The following is a 20,939-nucleotide window of genomic DNA, read 5'->3' on the forward strand; positions in this document are numbered from 1 at the left end:
ACTCACTTTTCTTTTTTTTCTCCCAACCCATCCCTCCGCCCTCGTTATGACATCAGCGCGCAGTCTAAACACTCAGCCTGCGCCTTTCATTTTTTTAAAAAACCAAAGAGTTCAGTATTTTTTCAGTCCCTTATTTAATATTTGCTTCCTCCTTATATCTCTTTTCTTCGCAGTTTGCTTCTTTTAGTGGTCTTCCATGGTGACTCAGCGCAGTGGCTGTCAGGGGGCATTACTCAGGCCAGAAGCTCACTCACGGCGGTGTAAGGGAAGCGACTGCGAAAAAGCTCCACAGCACATTGCAATTTGCTTCTCTCTGAAATAAAGTATCTAACCAGTGAAGACATGTTTCCCAAGCTTTGGAGTATACAGGATTTTTTTCATGACGTGGATGCGACCAACATTTAACTAGAACAGATTAAACATCTGTGAAAGTCACGTGGTATTTGTGTTTGTCAGGGAGAGTGTGTGTAGGGGGAGGAGGGACAAAGGTGATGTAAATAATATCAAATGGAGACTGATATACCCTCCGCTCATCCAGACTCTCTCGTTCACTCAGTCGTATGGCTGCAGAGATCATCAACATACGTTTACTGCACCCGAAGAAGGAGATAAAACGGAAATAACAAGCAATAATAATTAATAATAAATTGAAGCACCCAACAGACTGTTCTGAGAGTCATGGGAGACTGAAGGAGTTTAAAATGTTTGGAAACTGAAGCACAATTGCCCTTATGTCTGCGCCTCTAAGTTGCTGTATTTTCTGGTCTCCACCAAGGGCACAAGCAGGCTCCTGGGAATGCCATGTCCTTTCATGCAGTATCTCTCAATTCGGCGAACAAAGAGACAAGCACGACAGTGCGTGCGTGTGTGAGATTACCGCAGTATCTCGGAGAGAATGGACTGACCCAAGAGCCAATAATGCTGTGGCTAATTAAGAATATCCGCGCAACAGAAAGACCATCGGCATAATGCCACGCGAATATACTTAACCTGCAAGTCGTTTCCTGGTTCTGGGGTCAGAGGTTACAGGTGGAAACTATGCAGTGTCAGAACTGGGAATGGTAAATTGTCTCACTCGACACGATAAAAATGCGAGGAGTCAGAGCACAGAGCGTGGACCAGAGGGTGGAGGGCTTAGGGTAAGCACAGAGAAATTTGTGGCGAACAAAGAGAGAAGAGAAATAAATGACTCGCCGAGTACGTAAAAGAGAAAAAGGAGGGTAGGGGAGTCTGGGGAAAAAACCCAGAAGAGTATAGAGGGGCGTGGGAGAGTGATAAGAAGATGGCTGCGCCGCAGAAAGGCAAGTATTTGGGGAATAAAAGGACTATTAAACAAAATTGACCGCACGTGCGGCTTGTAATTAGATAGTTTCGCGCGCTTTCCCCTGACTTATAAATAATAGACGGCCATACTGCGCAGCACACGGGGCACCTGACTCCCTGAGCCACTGTGACGCTGGCTGGCTGGATGGCAGGCTGCACAGCATCTTTTTATTTGTGTTACAACTATGTTAATGTGTATTCAGGCTTGTGGATGAAGCGGACGTCAGTCTCAACCCCCTATTGTGAACGACTTTCATGCGATTCCAGGAATAATGTCTGAATTCGAAGACCCATAATGCACTCAACTTAAGACAAGAGTGTTTGAGTTTTTCCTTAATCTGTGAAATGTTTTGGAGGTAAGAAAAGAGAGAAAACATATACTCTCCAGCTCCCGATTACTATCGCATCCCTTCCATCATCATGAGTTTTATGAGAAATCTGTTAAACTAAGGGGAGAAGGAGACAAGCCACAGCAGTTTCTTTCAAATGCATTTTGGCCACAAAGTCCTTACCAGTGAAGTAGAGGACATTATCTTTAAGTTAAAACATTGTCAAAGCTGGAAAACGTTTTCTGTTAAAAAACATGTTCGAGTGGGCCACCTATTGAAAATTAAAAAACCCTTTTGTTAAACTCACAAGCCCTCTTAATGTTTTTTTTCATCTTTTTGTCTTTATCTTCGCGACATTTTTAATGTTCTCCTTTAAGAGGTTTAAAAGGTATTACACATAATGGACCCAGCAGGTTTAGCGACACAGCTCACGTGGGAAGTAATCTTTTATATTCTCTCCCCCTGCCACCACACACTGAATGACATAAAGCATCAGTAAAACGAAGTGGAGTGGGCATGCACACCATTACCTTGTGAATATTACGGTCCAGACATCTCACCCAAAACGTGAACCAGACCACTGATGTAGTTCAGCAAGATCTTTCACACGTACAGACAGTCTGCTACCCCTCTGCCATCAGCTCGTATAGCGCCAGATGATTGCCCTTACCATGGGAGCAATAAAAAGTTTTTGTTTGTTGTTGTTTTTTAACGCCTGATATCGCTCTTTGTGATCAATCTAAGGATGCGAAAATAAAATCCTCACGAAACACTTTTGTTTTAAATCATGATGACCTTGTTTTATTTGCTCATTTTTCTTATCAATATTGATCATACTGAGCGTAAGAACAACATCTAAGGTTTTAAAGGTGTTTTGTTAGTAATATTTTTCAGAGGTGTGAGCTAAAATGTTTTATGGATCATACAGGTTTATATATATACATTTTGTTACTTTATTGCGTCTGTGGTTACGACTTAATATACCAACTTAGTATAATTATCAATCAGTAAAAGCGATATGAAGCTCATTAAACAAAATTTAACATTTCCATTAAGGTAATCATAATAATATATACAATCTTTAATGTTCATCCTCTCTTATTTTAAGTATAATTATGGAACTTTCTTGTAGTTGATCCCTGCATCAGATAAGACCGTCTCCCACTAAGTTGGTTTAATTACTGGCCCATGCCCCTGCTGCTCTGAAGACGCTGTCCAGACGTGAGGTTGTCGTTCTTTCAACTGTTCCGCAAAACCTCAGCTTATCTCCCGACCTTCTTCCCCCCATCTGGTCCCCATTTACCTTCATGCTCTGCACTGCACGCTTGTGTATCTCAGCTTGCCGCTCCTAGATTTTTATGTATCCTTATCCACGTTTACAGTTCCATATTTTCAAAGCAGTTCTTTCTCCTCGCAGCCTCCCCGCTCCCGCCAACGTTTAATCCCCCAACCTCTTCACAACGCAAACGTTTTTCGTCTGGCGATCTTTTGTGCCACCAACCTTCTCTCTCACCCCGCCTTCTCTCTCTTTCAAACCTCGTGCATCAAAATTGTTTGTACAAGTCGGTGCTAAAATTTCTTTAGAACTTCTTAAGCATGTCCAAGCAAGCTTAGCTCCACAAACGCTTCGTCGAGCTAAGGGTCTCTTGGCAATTACACTGCGTGTACTGGCCTGTAAGTTGGCTGTCTGCGGTCCCATTCAATTCAGCTTCTGACTCTATCACTGCAACTTCCAGATGTAAACACGTCTGAGTCAAGATGGTATCAAGGGCTTCCCCTAGGGAGACGATACTCATTCCACCTCAACTCTCCTTTTCAAAAGTGATTGCCCTGCCGGCTGCTTCCAAGCTTGCGGTGAATTAGACAACTGATGGGAAGGCTGGAAAATAGGGACTGTCACTAATATACGGCTTTTGGGAAAATGCTTCCTTCTTCTGGGGTTGCGTGAAGGGCTGATGGTACGGGGTAGGGGATCAAGTCATCCAGTCCAGAGTTAATGCGTAGGTACTCAACAGATTACCCAGACCACACCCACTGCATTAAAGCATAAACATAAAATAATATCTAAAGTTGTGGATTTTGCCCCCAAATATAATAACTTGACTGAAGGTATGGTTCACTCGTGAAACTGATATTTGTCACTCAATAATTTTTTAGTGGAAAGTGTCTTACTGATTTTCTTACTGTTGGCGATCAACATATTAGCATCATCAAGATAATCGAGAAAAAAAAAAATCACCATCTTTCTCAATATTAATTAAGTAAATCAGATAAAATAAGTCTACCCACTACCGATCTTGATGATTTTGTACATATCAGGATCCTTCTGTGTGTGTTTTGTTCTGTTTACATAGTGAAGGCTGTATTGATGGTGGTATTGGGGGGTGGGGAGAGAGAGGCAATTGCAAAGGTCTCAGCGTTTTGGTCTCGGTACGACAGCCACCCGGCTTTTAAATTTCTTTTACAACTACATCATTCAGCACTATGTCTGCAAGTCCTAGATTCTCACGGCCGCAAAATAAAATGCTCTTAGGATGCCATCTTCACTACGTACTCCCTGCTGAGCTAAGATCCATCAAAAGAAACTCCAATGTCACTTGCGCTGTCTTTTGCTTTAAATCATGTACAGATTTTTCCCATTCTCACTATGATGATGTTTTCAGGTTTTGTGAACATTTTTTTAAAACCTAATTCTCTTTCCCACATACCGTGTGGCCGTTCCATTTAATTGGCTCCTTTTTTTAATGTTCGGAGCGACGTTTGTTCTTGAGACCATCTTTGTCTTTAACGATTTCTTTTTTTCTGCTAGCCCCTCCTTTACTCTATTTAATAACCTGCAGTCTACGACCTCCAAGCTCTTCAATCGATCCTTTCTTGTAAGAATCGTCTTCTAACAGCACTGACCGATCATTACACTGATAAATCTACATTTCTTTTTCCTGAACAGGGGTAGGGCAATGGAAAATAACCCTGAGAGTATGTCATTCTTTTTGTAATTGTTACTTGGTATTAGTAAAAATATGTGACTGATTTTTTCTGAGCGCTGTCTTCCTTTATTTTCTAAGGAACAATTTTAAAAAGTAACATTTTTTGCAGATATTGAATTTACTTAACTTTTATTGCAAGTTAAGATGAACAAAAAAAAGATTTACGTTAACGCATCCTACATTCTTTCTTCGCAGAAGTTTACTTTTTACTTCTTTTTTGGTCTAGGTTTCTACTTTACGAGGGCTCCCACCCTATTCCTCAAATCCTTTAATTATTCCCCTTCGTTTACAATTTTCTTCTCCACTGCCTTCTCTCCCCTGTTTCCCCACTCCTTACCTCTCCATGACAGCTGAAGGCTGCTGTTTTCAGTATGAGTGTAACAGCTCCCGAGGCACGGGGTAGCAGTTTAAACAGGTAGTTTATCATCCGTATCACCGGCGATGACACTAGATTGCTATCTCAAGCCCGGAGCCGTTACCGATAAATCCTCCCGCAGACAGACGTGGTTGGACAACCCAAAAAGCTTCACTTACCGCCGCCACGTGAAACACAAGTTGTACTCGGCGGGGAGGCAGGGCACGTCATCGAGTGATGGCCATCGACAAAAGGCGATGCAAGGGGCTGGAAAGAGGACACTCTACATGGAGGAGATGAGGATGGCACTTGCTTTTCTTTTAGAGGGGGAGAATATTTCTCCCTCCCTTTTTTTTACCCAGAGAGGACGGAGAAGAAATGTAGCTCGTCTTTTATCACTCTCCTTGAGTGCTGAGAAATCTTCTTCAAGACAGTTTGTACGATAGCAGGTCATCATAACTGTATCTGCTTGGTGCAGGTCGTGGAAATCTGACATGGACTCAGTCACCCTGGAGGCTTTCAGTGATGTGTTTGTGTCACGTTCTCCGCAATCAAATCTCTGTTGTTGCCCTCAGTCGCCTTTACCTGTGGCTGACATGGGTGGACCGCCACACCTGACCCTGGGAGTACAGAACACAACATCCGTTTTACTGCCAGTTTCGCATCCTCCTCCAGTAAGACGATTTAATTGCACAGCAGAAGAAAGAACAAGAATAATAACATTATTAATTTGTTTCGTCAACAAAAGATTTCCGCCTGAAAAAATTTAATTATCATCCAGCGCATAAAACCAAGACTTCTTACGTTTATTTGTTTGTGGCAACCTACATCTTTTGTTTCATCTTGTACAATTTTGTGACCGCTTGACGACCAAGCCTGCAATAAAATTAAAAAAAAAAACCTGTCGACTATTTTAGTTCGTTTCGCACGAATCCTTACTTTTCGTGTCCCTCCCACTTGCCATCCTTGAAGTCAAACACTACTAGCACTCCTATGGCAAAGGTCCTACAGCAACTACTCCCATCTCCCAAGTACGAGCAGGTATAGGAGGGAGGCTGGTACCTGTCAATTACCAATTACAGCTCCAGGCCACCCTTCTCTCTCTCTTCCCCACCCGCCAGCCCCCTTACCATGTGGGACAACGAAATGGTTGTGTGCGACCGGTGTTTTCTGAAGATGATGGTGCTGACAAATCCAATCACACAGGTTTCAGCTGCCAGGAGATGAGCGGAGGATGTGTTCAGGAACAGGGTGTGGTAGTCCAAGAGTTATCTAGCGTGCCGTCTTCACTCTGTGGCACTCGTGATAACTGTGTGTTTGTGTGTTAGTGTGCGTTAGTGTGCATTGGGTTTTTACGCGAACTAAAATTCAGGAATTTAATTACCGTAATAACCACACCTTACAAGCAAGACATGGAAACGCGAGTTTTTCATTTTGCGGTACTACCAGAAATAAAGATAGCTGTTCAAAACCAGCTTTAAAAAAAACGGCTTCTTAAAAAAAAGTCAACAAACCAGTTTATACCTTATCGTGATAAAAAGAAAATCCACCTCCAATGGACAAGTACAGCAAACGGAAACTACACTTAACATATGCGTTTGTGATACATCCTCTACTCCGCGTGTGTGCGCGTGAGTTCTTGAACTTGGAACTAAATCATACACTTAACCGGACTACTTTATCAAAGAGACTACGGTCCTTTAACTTTTATTACCGACCTGATACATCACCATTAGGTATGTCATTTCAGAGAAAGTTCTGTTGGCAGTTCTTCCCACCTCTTTGTTCTCTCCTTCTTTCTTATCCCCGTGCGTGTGCACGTGAGCCCACATGTCCGTGCTGTGCAGTTTTCGTCTTTTCCGTTTCTGAGCGTGCGTGTTTCGTTCCACGCGCTGCACACGCCGTGACGCCACCCGCCACTCATTCTTCGCACGCTCCTGCTCGAGCTTTTAACCCACCTGAGGTGCATGCTTCTCGCGTTACACGTGCCGTGGGAAAGAGGGCGCACTCCTCAGACGAGCGGCACGGGACTGTTTGGAAACTAGAGCATCAATTATGATGCCTCCAGGCCATCATACTACAGGCTCCACGCGTGGCATCGTCGACATTGTGTGTAAATTAGCTGCTAAAACTGTTCGGGAGCCTCCTCCCCGTACCCTCCATCATCAACATTATCACTCCTCGTGCGCTTGCGCAGAAGAAAGCTTGCTCTCGGTGCAGCTCTCAGGTGTGCCAAGCATGCGGTACGGTCGTGCAAGTACAAATGAAATAAAACCTTATAGCTATTAACAACATGGCGTGAGGAGCCTGCAGTATGCAGAGCAGAATTATTCTCTAATTAAGACACGACATCAACGGAAGGAGGAGGGGTCGGGGCAAGCGATGAGGACCCTGCCCATGAACTCTTGCAGTAATTCAAACTTTAAGTTAATCCGTCATATTAGCTTTCTGATGAGAATAAGCCCTCAAAATATTGAAATAAAGGAGTTAATTTATTTATAACGGATGGGGGGGGGGGGGGATTAAACAGCGAGTGCAACTACTTTGTACGGTTATCTCGAAGATACAAATAATCGACGCACTAAGTTCAAACAGAAACATGCAAAGATTTTATGCGCAAGTCCTACCTTGGACAGTCAAAACACCCGGACAAGAAGCGAGGTATACGACCTCATAAAAGGAAGTAGGACAAAAGCGCGGAAGTACACTACACGCTTGCTTTCCCACAAGCTGTCAGACAGGCTGAAATCCATTCCATCATAAAACCGCGGGGCGCTGACGATAGGCCAGGCAGTTCCCAAGACTCTGGCATTCCTCAGATGAGCCAACTGTCCTCGCCAAGCACTCGAAAAGAAAGTGAATTTGAGGATGAAAGACCCCACGCTTTTGGCAGCCGCGCGGATTTCGTTTGGAAGAAAGCGCTTCTCCCGCCAGGAATTGTAAAAGAGCTACAAAAGCCCCAGTTTATCGGTAACCTTGTAAAGTTCGCCTCTTTTAAAGATAGCGGCAAGCGAGACGAAGAAGCGGTATTTCAGCTTGTCCTGTTTACTTTTTTCTTTGTCTGCATACTACCACACGTAAATCATGTGTTTGTGTGTGTTTTTATCAGTGTTTGTCTTTCCGCAAGAAATAAAAACACTAACTCTTTTAACTCATCTTTCAAAGAATATCAGATAAAGGGTAGGCATAGGGAAACGTGGTTTGTTGTCATTTTCATTATCATAGCCAATGAGTCGAAGAAAAAGAAAGCCTTATCTCTGTACGCTTAAAGTGAAGTCTTTGATGGGTGTGGTATCATCAGCAGCAGGCAAAGACTTTTTTTTTTTTTAAAAAAAAAGACTTCAAAATGAAAGGGTATGTTTTATTTTTTTAAAGTTGATCATATTAATTAAGTACTTAACCGCTTTCATTAAACTGTATCCATCTGTTCGTAAGCTAAAGATAAATACAATTCAATACAAAACATCTTTAAAAAAAACCAAAAAAGCAACAAACGGGGACGGTTGCCGGCTGTATGACAACCTTTCACTCAATGACCTGTCTTAGCCATGATTTGGGTTGCATATGTGGATTGCCTCCGTGCAGATATCGTTAGGTTCTGGCTCGGGGAACTCTAAGACTTCCACTTCTATCTATGCGTATGTTGTTATACACAAGCTTGTGTTATACCTGTCTCTAATTAATTCTGCCCCTTCCCAATCACCCCTCCCGCTGTTTTAGGTGTTTTTGTTCAGCTTGTCCCTTTCCTGTTTGGCTATGCTCTACCAAAGCACACTAAGTCAAAGGTCACGATGCTTCATATTAGTGATATTACTGAAGTGTAGGATAATTGCAGGAGTTCATGGCGGGCATTAACTCAAACAGTGAAGGCGGCTCTGCATTTTTTTTTTTTTTTTTTTGACAATCATGTCAACATGAGCTTTCTAGGTGAGTGTATCGTTGATAATCATACCTAAATATCTGTAACTGTGTACTCTAGTTACAACCTCACTTTTCATGAATATGTCTCACTATATTATATTGTAATTATATGTGAAGTTCCGACACAGTGTTACAAACACATAAAACTGACTAATAAACCAAAGTAATCATTATGTTGGCACTGATCATCACTTACAGTGGTGGAAGCTGCTTATCACTGCCACTGTAAACGTTCCGCCTCCCTTTGCTTGTTTTGGTCTGAGCGCCATCAGAAGCACAATCGCATGCATGCAGCCCCTCCCCCCAACCCCACCCCCGGCGTTCCGACTACCCTTGGCGCATGACTGCTTGTCTGCAATTTTCTTATTGTTCATACTACTGCAGCCTAGTGACCCGGTTCGACTATGCGCTTGAAGTGCACATGTGCAGTATTGTCAGCGCGCTCACAGCTTAGTGGGAGGCCCTGGAATGGATCGGATTCAGATCTTGTCTCGGGCCACTCACTGTGTGTGACACCTGTTCGCAAGTCCCGGTACTCCTGGTTTTTGTTTTTTTCCCTCCTCATAAAGCAAAATCACCTCTAGGTGGAAGCCCTTTCCCCTCACTCCCCCTCACCCCAAAAAAACCCCTAAAAAACCAATGAACGCAGCTTAGGGTGTGAAAAGTTCGTCAAGACTGACAAATGTTGAAATATCACAAATGTCACAGTGTGACTTAACCTTAATGGGAGAGTCACGTGTCTGTGTTTAGTTCGTGCCACGTCCATGCGTCTGCATGATTACAATCTGTAACGGGTAACAAATGATGAAGTCTGAGGAGGAGGGCGGGGGAAAGACGAGCGAGAAGATGATCACGTGACTAATGTGAAACACGTTCTCACCGGTGTCAGCACGGCACAACACTTTTGGGTTTCAAATTAGGAACTGCATACTCCTCTTGGGGCCAGTTCTCCATTCACATAAAAAAAAAACCCAACAGAAATGTAACACAAAAAAAAAGACATTATTTGGAAAATTCTTTGATCTGAAGGCTTTATGAAATACGAAAAATACCGCTGAAGTCATCTCACGAGCCTTGTGGCTGGTGGAAACGATCAGTCCAGAGAGGAAGAACTGACAGCTAGACAGTGTTCGGAGACAGCTGAGCCACACAAACAGTGCACAGGTCTTCTTCCCACCTACTTCTGCCTAACAACGAGCCCACACTCAGCATCCTCCCCCCTCCTCCCGATAATGCGCGGTACATCCTTCAGTAAGTAATCAAAGGGGGCGCAACAGCTGTGCACATTCCTTCACTTTTACAACAACACAAGCGACAGGGAGCAGGCCTTGTAGAACAGTTAGCCTGCAATCCACACTTGTTATCTAGGGCCGTGCCGCTTTCTGCTGCCGACAGATAGGCATTCAGGCGGAGCCAGGCAGCGGCGAGTGCAGTTTAATTGATTTTTAAGGTAGAAGGTCGCGATGGGAAGGCGAGATAAGCATAGTGTAAACATCAGGCCTGCGGAAGGCGGCCAGCACTTTCAGTTCTAATTTCACACATGATTTGACTTGCCCATGGGAACCCAGCACCCCGAGCTTGAAATCGGACTCTGTGCGGGGGTATTCACAACAAACTCATCATTGCCGGTTCGCTGTCATCCTAACCTCCCCCTACCCCATTCCCACCCTCCAACCAACTCCTCGCCTTTTTGTCATGCTATTACAGTCGTTGGCAAATTTCTTTGCTTCCGTGATAAATGTTAGGAGGGATGCAAAGGGGAAGTGGGTTGGTGGGATGGGCTGAGGGGGTAGGGGGAATAGGGATGTAAGTAATTCTGACAAAGCATCCACAGATTTACCCCCATACACACACAAAAAAAAAACCTTGAGTGAAGTCAGATGTGCATCACAGCATCCAAAGTCCTGTGTAATTATGAGAGTTAGGAATGGAAAGCGAGGTGGAGGGGGATAAGAGGTGAAACCCTTCGACACAAAAATACGTCGGCAAGAAAAATCCCACAGCTATCTGGTCCACATCCACGCCCTTTTCTCCTTAAAAACCGAGCTCTTTTCTATCGCCTCGGGCGTAAGATTAGCACAGGAGAAAGCATAAGGTGAGAGGCCGTTTCGTAGTTAATGAGAACAGGCAAAAACCTCTGGGCGGGGTGGGAGGCTGTGCCATTGTTTATTGAGACAATAAAGAGTTTGCCTTCACTTCAAAGACCGGTCCCGTGGGCAGAGATGGAAAAAGACAAAGCAGCAACAAGATAGCGGCCTCCACGCATGCGCGCATCTTGACTTCTGGGGGTTACATAAACAAAAGGCGTGGATGCGCGGGAGCCGATAAAGTGCGCACGTGTAGCCACCTACACGTGGGGAAGAACACCTGTAACTCCTTTCCTTATCTTTTGTGTAATTGATGACGTGGATTTTGTCACCTGCAAAGACCACACGTATGTAGGCGAGGTTGGGTAGGTGGGGGGAGAGGGGAATCGTTTTAAGGCCAAAACATAAAACGCGCGTACTTACAAGCACACGTACCAACACAAGCGGACGCGCGATTATAGTGTGTGCGTGTGTTGATCCTGATCTCGTTTGTGAATATTTGTCAAATTTTAAGCAAATTCAGTCAATTTTCTGTACTTTTGGAAACATGTCTACATATTTGTGGAGAAACAAGATGTGCAAGATGGAATGTGAATTACAATTAGTTGGAGTTGGATGATGAGATGGAGGGTCGTCCACAACTATCTGTCTCCCAGTGGCCCTGCCTTTAAGAGAATGGGCAGGTTCTGTTAATAGTCCCGCAAAGTCTTTTTCCTTGCAACACTTTTGAACAGACTGGGGACTGTAAGGCGTGAGTGCGTATTTATGTTCTTCCGCTGTTTATTTTCCTCTCCTCTACGAACTCGCAGTCTATGATGGCTATCACCACAAGCAAACAGTCAGTGCTATTCTCAAAATAACTGTTTCAAGCGAAGATCGCAGGGATTTCTCCTCACAAACGTGTGTGAGCGTGTCTAATGAATGATGTCTGTGTGTGTGTGTGTGCGCGCGCGCCCAACATTCAAGAAAAAGCAATAGCAACATACAAATAGACACATAGACAGGATTCGCATCCTGTTCTCTCCATTCACTGGCCGCAATAAAACCGTGCTGCAACACCACGCCCGATTCCTGTTTTCTTCCATACGCAGGTAAATCATAAAACTTTTATTGCAGTGCCTATTTACATCAAACAGTGCAGGAAGTGAGACAAAACCTGTTTACTCTCCCCAATGTTTGTTCTGCAGCAAGTGTTCTACAGCCCTATAACTCCACCGAGAGAAGTAAACAGCGTTTGTTTGCAAAACACACAATAGTCATTTCATTCCTGCCTTTCACTTGCTCACACACACACACGCACTCACAGCTCGATCACCACTGAGATGTCTGTACAGCTATTCCTCTTCGACACTTGATTTCTTGCTTGCTGGGGTCTGTGCCCACGTAGTGGCCTTGGCCTTGCACTGAAACAGACAGACATACATGATGTGCTTGGCTTGTCTGCAATACTTTCAATTAGCACCGTTACACGCGCTCGTGACGAGAGTGGCATGAACAAATGGGGGCTGTCAGGGATTGCAGACTGGAATCTTTCCGACTGGTTACTTCTCTTTGTCGCCAAACCTCAGCATGGACAACTAAAGATTGATCTACAAGTCAGCTTGCCTCACTTTTTTGTGTGTGTGTGCCCGAAGATAAGTGTTCACCACATCTGACCGTAACAATAATTTAAAAAGACATCATTTATTGCTTTTAAACACATGCGCGCGCGTACACACGCGTGCATACAGAAGCACATGCAAAATCCCTGCCATAATAAGAAGCGTGCACACGCGTGCAAACACACACACACAAAGGACAGACAGCAAATGACAGTCAACGTAAGAAGATGTATTTCTTGAGGTTAAGTGTTGTTTCTGTTTTGGAAGTTAATTGGATATTATTATTTTTTTTTTATCGTCACTAACCAGAACACGGTCGTCAGTGCTAAACAATCAACAACGGGCGGAGAAGTGGCCTGCTCTTGCATAAATGTACATAAATGCATTTTGGTTAAGCAAGACATTTTAATGACCAACAACGACATTCAACGACCCAGCCCTGATAACACATGCACCCATCCACCCATCCACTCACAAAGAGAGAAAGAGTGCTGCACTGTTGTAGTCAAGAAGAGAGAAGAAAACTCATTAACAGATGTAATCACTTTACCAAGCCCATGACGGCTCGACTGACAAAACCCTGTAAATCTGCTGCCGACGGCAAGAAATGATCACTGCTTTTAACGAAAGGCGACCGCCGGCAATTTTTACCAACAGGTGCTTTGGGTACTTCCAGTCTTTTGTCTTTATTTTTTTCGTTTGTAACAAATTCTCGAAGACCTGTTCTTGTCAAAAAGGCTCCACGCATGTCTCAGCAGAACCCTCGGCACTTTTTTTACCACCCCATTTATTGCTGCTTTCGTCAGCCATCGTGACTCATCATCGTCATCATCGACGCTTCATTGGGAGACTGGCGAACTGCTTCCAGAGTTCCAGCTCTTAGCTGCGGTTTCAGAGTTCGCTTGACATCCGAAACTACGGGCTGACTTGGCGGTTTCTTTTATTCAAAACAAAATATACACCTCGACAGAACAAGCTAGGGAGGGGAGATAGGGGGACGTGGGTGAGAGGGGTCGCTACTCTCCTACCCCAAGCAGCTGTACATGTAAATCAACAAGACACTAGCCGTGACAAAAACTAGCTAAACGAAAGGCAGGAAGTCTCCGTGTAACAGTTTAATGATAAACTTGTGATCTTTGTTTCGTAAATTCCTTTTATCCTCGGGTCTTTGGATGAAGATTGTATCAGCGCCTCTCTGGCAACGCAGCTTGCTTCCATATTTCAATGACAAGGCGTTGGTTCAGACTTGGTGCTTCGCCATCTTGCTCCGTTCAGAGACGAGCAGGACTTCGATAATAAATCATTTATGACTGACAAGTAGCTTCTGCCTCGCAGTTACCAACCGCAGAAAAACAATGAGAGAAGGGCAGATACATCTAGATCATTATCTTCCATAAGCAAGAAGGATGTCTTTGTAGTTTAAGAAAAAAAAAACTAGAGTGATGAAAGACCAAATATTTTGGGAGAGCATAGAAAGTACATAAAAGATGCAGATTCCGTGAGCTCTGTGCCAGAGGAACACATGAGTGAAAGCTTGTGAAAAATAAGGCAAATGTTTGTGCGTGTGGAAGGCGAAAAGAGGGCAGTAAGAAAAATGAATCAGGCAGCACGCCTTCTCGCACGGCAGAAAAAAAAAAATGAAGGAAAGATTGTGTTTCCTACAAATGTCGCTAGTGGTGTTCCCACGCCTTTCAAGATGGTAGATTTGCGTCCCCCTTCCGATCAGCTGATTCTTGTAGGCAGTCTGTCAGTGGGTGACGATGCTGTGCAGGATGTGAAAGATGTATAACGTTTCTAGTCAAAGCGTGAGCAGAAGTCGTTACGGAGGTTTGATGATGTGCAGTCAACTTAATCTGGCGAAAGTGAAGAACCTATTTGCATCCCCCCAGAAAGCAATGTGCGCAATACGGTACATTAGCGGGTAGGCAGTGAAAATATCTGCATCAGCAGATCATCAAAACCCAGCAGGACTGCTCTGCGTTATGCACGCTGCATTTCTGTGAAGGTCGCTGTAACCCGTTGTCAAACGAGCTTATGCTGATGGTAGATATTACTTTGTCTAACTGCTAATAAAAAAAGGTCAATATCCAGCAAATTTTCTAATGTCTTTAAAAAAACCTGGAAAATATAAAGAAATGATGTCAATAAAAGGAAAAAGGGAAATTCAAGCACACAATAAAACTATTCAATCTTCCCCACAAAAAGTTTATAAATGTCACAACAGGCGGACCAGGGCAGGTCTTCTGTACAGAGAGACGTGCAGGTAAACAAACGGTGTTATGCGTTCCCTGGGTGGACAGAACACTTGTCATCGTCAGCACGCGCTGGTTTACATTTGAGGACAACAAACTGCGAGCGCTACAACTCGAAAGTCAGATCTTCAGCAAGTGTACCCGGATCAGGTATCTTCACTGACCTACACTATACCCTGATTAGTATCTTCAATTCTGCTTAACCATCTCCTGCGAGATGCGTTCGACGTGCAAAACACGTTCTGTCTCTTCGGGTGTTCGCGAAGACAAATACTAGAGGCTTCTTCCGGAAGCCAGCTTCCAATCTGGGGTTGGAGCAATGGTCCTGCTGTCCAGCAGTGAATGCAATTTTCATTTCCTGAATGTTCGCAGACGGGAATGATTAAAGGTCAGACTACTGCTGATTCGCGACATTGTTACGCTGTTGCCGTTATTTTAAAGAACATTCGGTATTATTTCTTAATATTAGTGTTACTGTAACCAGCTCAATGCTATAATCCATACAGCGAAGTGTGACAGAAATGCTTCTAGAAAGCGAAGGAATGAAGTCTTAATCTGCACCCCGACAAAACACAAATAGAACAGCGCCACATGTAAAGCCGGAAACATGGGGGATGCTGAGGCAGGTTTCCCTGTTTTCTTTTGACTATATTGCTGCAGGCCTGCCTAGCAGCGAAGCTTCAACGCTTAGTCTGCACACTACCCGAACACTAGCAGAACCCGCGCCACGTGCACAACCGGAAAAAGGAATGCTTGGACAGGTTTTCTCATTTTCTCTGGGCTATGTTTCTGCAGTAGCTGCACAGCCAGACGACTGTTAGTAAAGGTCAAGTTTTCGATGAGCTGTTCCATCGGATATTGCTTGTATGCCTAAGGAAGGTCAGGGCTAGGCTTAGTGGAACAACGGATGCCGATGTTTTCTGACCGCTGGTCAGTTATTCGACTTGGCCTTCTGGCCACGAATCAGGCAGAAATAAACACAAGTGTTGTTTGCTCAGGTGATGCGCAATCAGCGGTCCTGTTCTAGAGGCTGAGGTGCGCGTTGAGATAACTAAGAGATAAGAGAGGCTAAACACAGCTTATGTCTGTGCTTAGCGTATTAGTCAGCTCTTCCTTTGTCTCCTTCACACGCGCGTACGTACACACATACTGACATACACACTTCCCTATTGGTATTTGGTAAGGTGGTGTATGATGGATAGAGAGAGATAAAAAGAGACGAAGGAAGAAAGTTGGAAAGTGATTCAAAGTTAAAGAAATACTCAAGAGGCAAGACAATGGTTAGAAACCTTGCTTGCTTACATGACTAGAAAAAAAAAAGAGAAAAAGGCAAGAAAAACAACACATTAAAACCGACATGCCAGTTGAGGCTGAAGCCGATATAAGAAAAAAAAAAAAAGGAAACTGTTGGCTGTGTGATCTGTAACTCTCCCAGAAGACACAATAGACACAATGCTGATGCAGTCACAGATACTGGTGAACTCGGTCGAACCCGTTCTGTCATTGTGATATACTCCGTCACAGTAGATTCTTTTCCTGCGGTTAGAGTTTACCTCTCGCACTCTGCTCCCATTTTCTGTGCCCTTCTCCCAATAATGCGCCCTTTGTTCACTCGCTACGAAAGGGGAGGCAACAGCGTACACAAGCCTGACACTCGAGACGACTTCCCTCAAAACTGTTTCTCCTCCGTTTTTTAATGCACAATCTACAACTTTTTTAGTGTGTGTGTGCGATGGTGAGGGGAGAGAGAGATGGTTTCCAAATGATGCTCATGATTTTCTGCACGTTGTACATATTGCGAGGATTGACAAGGCAACCGTGTCGGCTTTACGGTCAGGTCAAGTCGCTGCCGATGATAAAGGTTGGTTTAACAACCAGCATCGTCATAAACAGTTGACATGAACCCAGGTAATGGTGGCAGAAAACTCCTGTAATTCTGTCACGCCGTCATGCAGCCAGTTATCGACTCTTGCATTTAGTTTTCCCTCACTACTGACTTGACAGCAGTATTCTAGTACCGTACTTCAATAGTGCTACTTCACCATTCATACTTCAGGTGCGGTGATTTCTAAATGTTGCAAGAGTTTTGTGTAAAGACACATTTGAGTCTAAACGTCGTCGTTGTTGTTGTTGTAGTTGTGTGTGAGAGAGAGAGAGATCTGTATAAGAAAAAATAACGTAAACAAAGTTTTACGGATGTGGTAGCTTCAAAAATCTGACCGTCTGCGAAGGCCCTTGTAGAAATTCCCTTGAAAATGAAGGCTGTTTCTAGATAGTGCGTAAAGGACAATAAAGAAGAAATCTAACCTTTAAATTTACTCCCGCGAATGTCTCAGTTACAAACTGGCATTCACTCTATGCCGAGTCCAGCATTTCCTAATTTTTCTGATCTCGGCTGTCTGTTACATTTGGGGATTCCGAAGAATGTGTCTGTGAACTGATGAATGCGTCTGTTACAAGGAGCATATCAGTCGTTCGTATTGTGTTGAAGAGGCCACACCGTCCGTTTGAGAGTAATGGGTGGCAAGAGAATTTTCTTTTTTCTTGGCATAGGGTTCAGCAACAGAGAGACTCAGCAATAGGCCACGTGACTACTGTCGTAGTCTTGTAAACTCTCAATCTCGCATTCTCGTTATCAGGCTGACTTATGGAGGGAGACAGCTTTGTTAGCGTCTCACGCCTCTCGATGTCAGTTCTGAATATGACATTCTTTTCGAAATCAGTGTTGTGCCACATGGCCTGCCTGTCAAGCCACCATTGCAGAGCTTGGTATAGAGATGCTTTGAACCTATCGTGTTACAGTCTGCCTGTGAATAGATGTCTGTCTTTGTTATTTAGTTCGCATCAATGAAGAGCATTCAGTGTTACTAGTTGTAGTGTTCTTTGAAACATACCGTCACAGGAACATATAACGTCTTAGCAACTCAAAACAAAAACAAAAAACCAAAAAAACAAAAAATTAACGGGAGAGGAGAACTGAGAGAAAGAACCAACCGAAGGACAAAAATTTAAAGAATTTTCTAGTGATCAAACCAATACAATCCACATGCTGCCTTCTTAGTCAATAATTTTAGGAATTTTTTTTCTTCTTTAAGTCTCTTGAAAGCTGTCCAGTCCGGTACCAAGCATCTGATGTTGGATGTCATAGCTACTGCACTCTATACTATAGTGTCGCGGTTAAATCAGGGCAAGCCCAATCGGTTGCACAATCAAGACTAAGAATAAAATAACAAAGTTGAAGGCTTCCAAAGAAATATTTCTTTTCCAGATAAGCTTAAAATGGGCCCCGCCATATTTGTATGTGCACAGATGTGCACACTTAATCTCGCGCCAAACAAGATACACACAAAACTGCTCTGTTCACCAACATGCACGTGTGAGCCAGAAAGCTCCCAGTTCTAAACAGCAGCCGTCCCCAAAAAGGAAACCATTCTCCACTTTTGAGATAGGAAACTACGAATAGTAAAAGAAAAAAAGAAAAAAACCCGTAATGTCCAAGATGCAATGATAGCCGAAATCGGTGTATGTGCCAGTTTTTTTTTTTTTTTTTTTTTTAGGGGGGGGGGGGCGGCGGGAGGTAGTGGTGCTGCAGGGTGTCCAACTTTGAGTCTTTGTGCGAAAAAATGCCTGGCACACAACATTTGTTTACGGTTTTGTATGAGTAGTATAGCATCCCAAAAATTCTTCAATAAATCAACTTTAATACAAACACTGATGTACTTATTGCAGCAAAGTAGAATGTCAGCACCTTCAGCTTATCTCCAGCAACTAACAGTAAATCATGTGAGTGGTTTATGAAAGTGCCAGATCAGTGCATAGGATAGACAAATGAGTAGGCGTGATTGCGTGTGCGAAAGATTTGGTGACCTTTCTGTCTTAACTGATGATACATGTATTGCGACATAACATGAGTTTACTTTCATCAGATCAACATTAACTTTCTTTGGTGAAATTTATGGTTGTAAAAGATACATAGTTTGAGGCAATCATTGGAGGCATACATGAAAATATGAGTAGGGTGCCGATTTCTCGCTGTTCCTCCTCCAACCCCATCCCACAGACTACTCGTTTTCAGCATGCGTTAAACATACAATATTATTTGCTTTGACTGACTGACTTCCAAATACAAACACCAAAACAAACGAATTCCCTATTTAGATTAGAAAATTACCTGTTTCTATTTTAAACTCGGTTTCACTGACACAAGAATTCCATGTAATCTACTGCTTGAACAATGAAGGGTCTGTTGTAAAAAGCGATCTGTTGCTAAACACAAGTGGTGTTGCGGGCGCAGCTCAGCTGATTTCACAAGACTGTAAGCACCACAGAGGTGACGTAACAAGAGCAACCAATAAATAAAGGCGGGTCCGAGGCACGCCTTCTAGAGGTGAAGGGGAAGTGGAGACCACAGTTGTTGATGGCATCCATCCGGCCGCTGCGTCTGTGCGTCGAAGGACTTAAGTTCTCATGCTATGGGAAGGCAGTAGGGTTGGGAAGGATAGATGTCACATGAGTAAGCTCCCTTTCCGACCTGGTCAAGGCGTGCAACAACATGGAACTCGACATCAGAGCTAGCTAATGCCGCAGACGGGCGGTGGTGGTGGCTAATGCAATAAGGACGAACTCGGAAAATGAAAATGAAGAAAGAAAAAATAATAAGGAAAACCACGTCCCACCAGAGCGAGAAGGATTTCGACGTTTCTCCTGAGGGCACCATGCTGATTTTCCTTTAGTACTTTATTAATGTTCTCTTTAGTTAAAGCAACTAATAAATCGAGATTGCTATTAAAAATGACACAAATCTGAATATCCTGCTGAGTATTATGGTGATAAAGAAACAAGAAATAATAAAAACAGGATAAGCAGTTTATAAAAAAATTAAAAGCTATAGAAAGCTGTGAAGAAAGCCTAAGGGAAGTTAATCTAGGGATAAATGCAGTCTTGGCAGTTCCTACTTGTTCATCTTCCTGCCACGCAACCCACTGATGTACGAGATCAAAGGACGGATGCTTACGCCCAAACTAAAGATGCAGACATTTAAAAAAACACACGCGGAAGATGAGAAGGCGTGTGCACTATGTACTCAAGAAGATCAACGACCTATACGCCAGTAAAGCCAAAAGCAGTTCTAAACCAATTCCTCGACTGACTCCGGAGGTCACGATGCCCTGTGCTCGCTGTCACTGCAGGCATTGTTCACAGGGGCTCCTCGACAGCAAGCCGCGAAAAGGAAGTATTGTTTAGTTTGACGGCGCAGACAGGCGAGAAGGATGAAGCCATACAAAAACAGTCTTCGCTAATTGTATGTTATTCACGACAAAACCCAGATGGCGCGCCGGCATTAGGGGGTTATTGCCCTAAGTTGTTTCCCTTGGGAGGGGTCTTTTGCACTGATGCTGACATTTTAATTACATTTCCTTATGCTGAACTTGCTTCATGCGTGCGGTTTTGGTTTGGCGTTCAGCTTGTTGTGACACAGCGCGAGCCTCCACTCTTGCATGATGCTATTTGTTCTGTTTTCCCTCGGTGTGGTCAAGTGTATTGCAACAGCACAAAAAAAGAAGTGGTATGTCTGCGACGTCTCCATGTGAGAAAAAAAATATAAAGTACTGTATCAAGTATGTACAACGTTTGCTCTATGATTAAATCACAGAAACCTTTTAGGTGCTTGTAACTATTTTCCTTGTCCTATCCCTCCGAAAAAAAATTCATTTCTTTGTGAAAATGTCGTTTTAAGCAGGGTCGCCAAAGCTTCCATTTTTTTTAATTTTTATGGTGTCATTCGTTAAGCTATTTACGCACAAAAGCAGAAAAAATTAAGTAACCAAAATGAAGGCGAGAAAAGATGCATCATAAGTTAATGTCAAATAGAGTTTGTAAGGGATGTTCTTCAAAAGATGTATGAAGAAGCCAACAGAGCACATCACAGTTCATACCCTATTCTGGAAGGAGATAGATGCTTACCGTCTTGAAGAACACCTTCATCTTTGATGATGATGTCAAAACAGGTGAAAGGTGCAACAGGCGATTTCGCGACTAACATCTGAAACAAAATTAGAGTATTTTATAAATGCAGCAGAGTGG

At 43.5% G+C, this 20,939-nt stretch overlaps 1 protein-coding gene across 7 annotated transcripts in view; it reads right to left on the reverse strand.

Moving 5' to 3' along the window:
- Nucleotides 1-2,530: 2,530 nt before the first annotated feature.
- The window catches only part of LOC112570605 (DNA repair protein RAD51 homolog 2-like), a 45,063-nt gene continuing 26,654 nt past the window's right edge, over nucleotides 2,531-20,939 (reverse strand). The window contains exons 9-12 of one of the 7 annotated variants that reach the window (XR_003100659.1): nucleotides 20,820-20,898; nucleotides 12,307-12,405; nucleotides 9,796-9,873; nucleotides 5,504-5,614 (exon numbers count right to left, since the gene is read on the reverse strand). Coding sequence is in view for 6 of the 7 variants with exons in the window: in XM_025249137.1 (XP_025104922.1) it covers nucleotides 5,514-5,614; nucleotides 20,820-20,898 (180 nt within the window). In the remaining variant the exon portion in view is untranslated. Of the gene's footprint in view, nucleotides 5,615-9,552; nucleotides 9,874-11,516; nucleotides 11,726-12,096; nucleotides 12,406-20,819; nucleotides 20,899-20,939 lie in introns of those variants that run through there. The other 6 variants (XM_025249135.1, XM_025249134.1, XM_025249136.1 and 3 more) reach the window with 6 other exon arrangements.

This window comes from Pomacea canaliculata, linkage group LG8, assembly GCF_003073045.1.
Source record: "Pomacea canaliculata isolate SZHN2017 linkage group LG8, ASM307304v1, whole genome shotgun sequence".
In the NCBI taxonomy this organism is placed as follows: domain Eukaryota; kingdom Metazoa; phylum Mollusca; class Gastropoda; order Architaenioglossa; family Ampullariidae; genus Pomacea; species Pomacea canaliculata.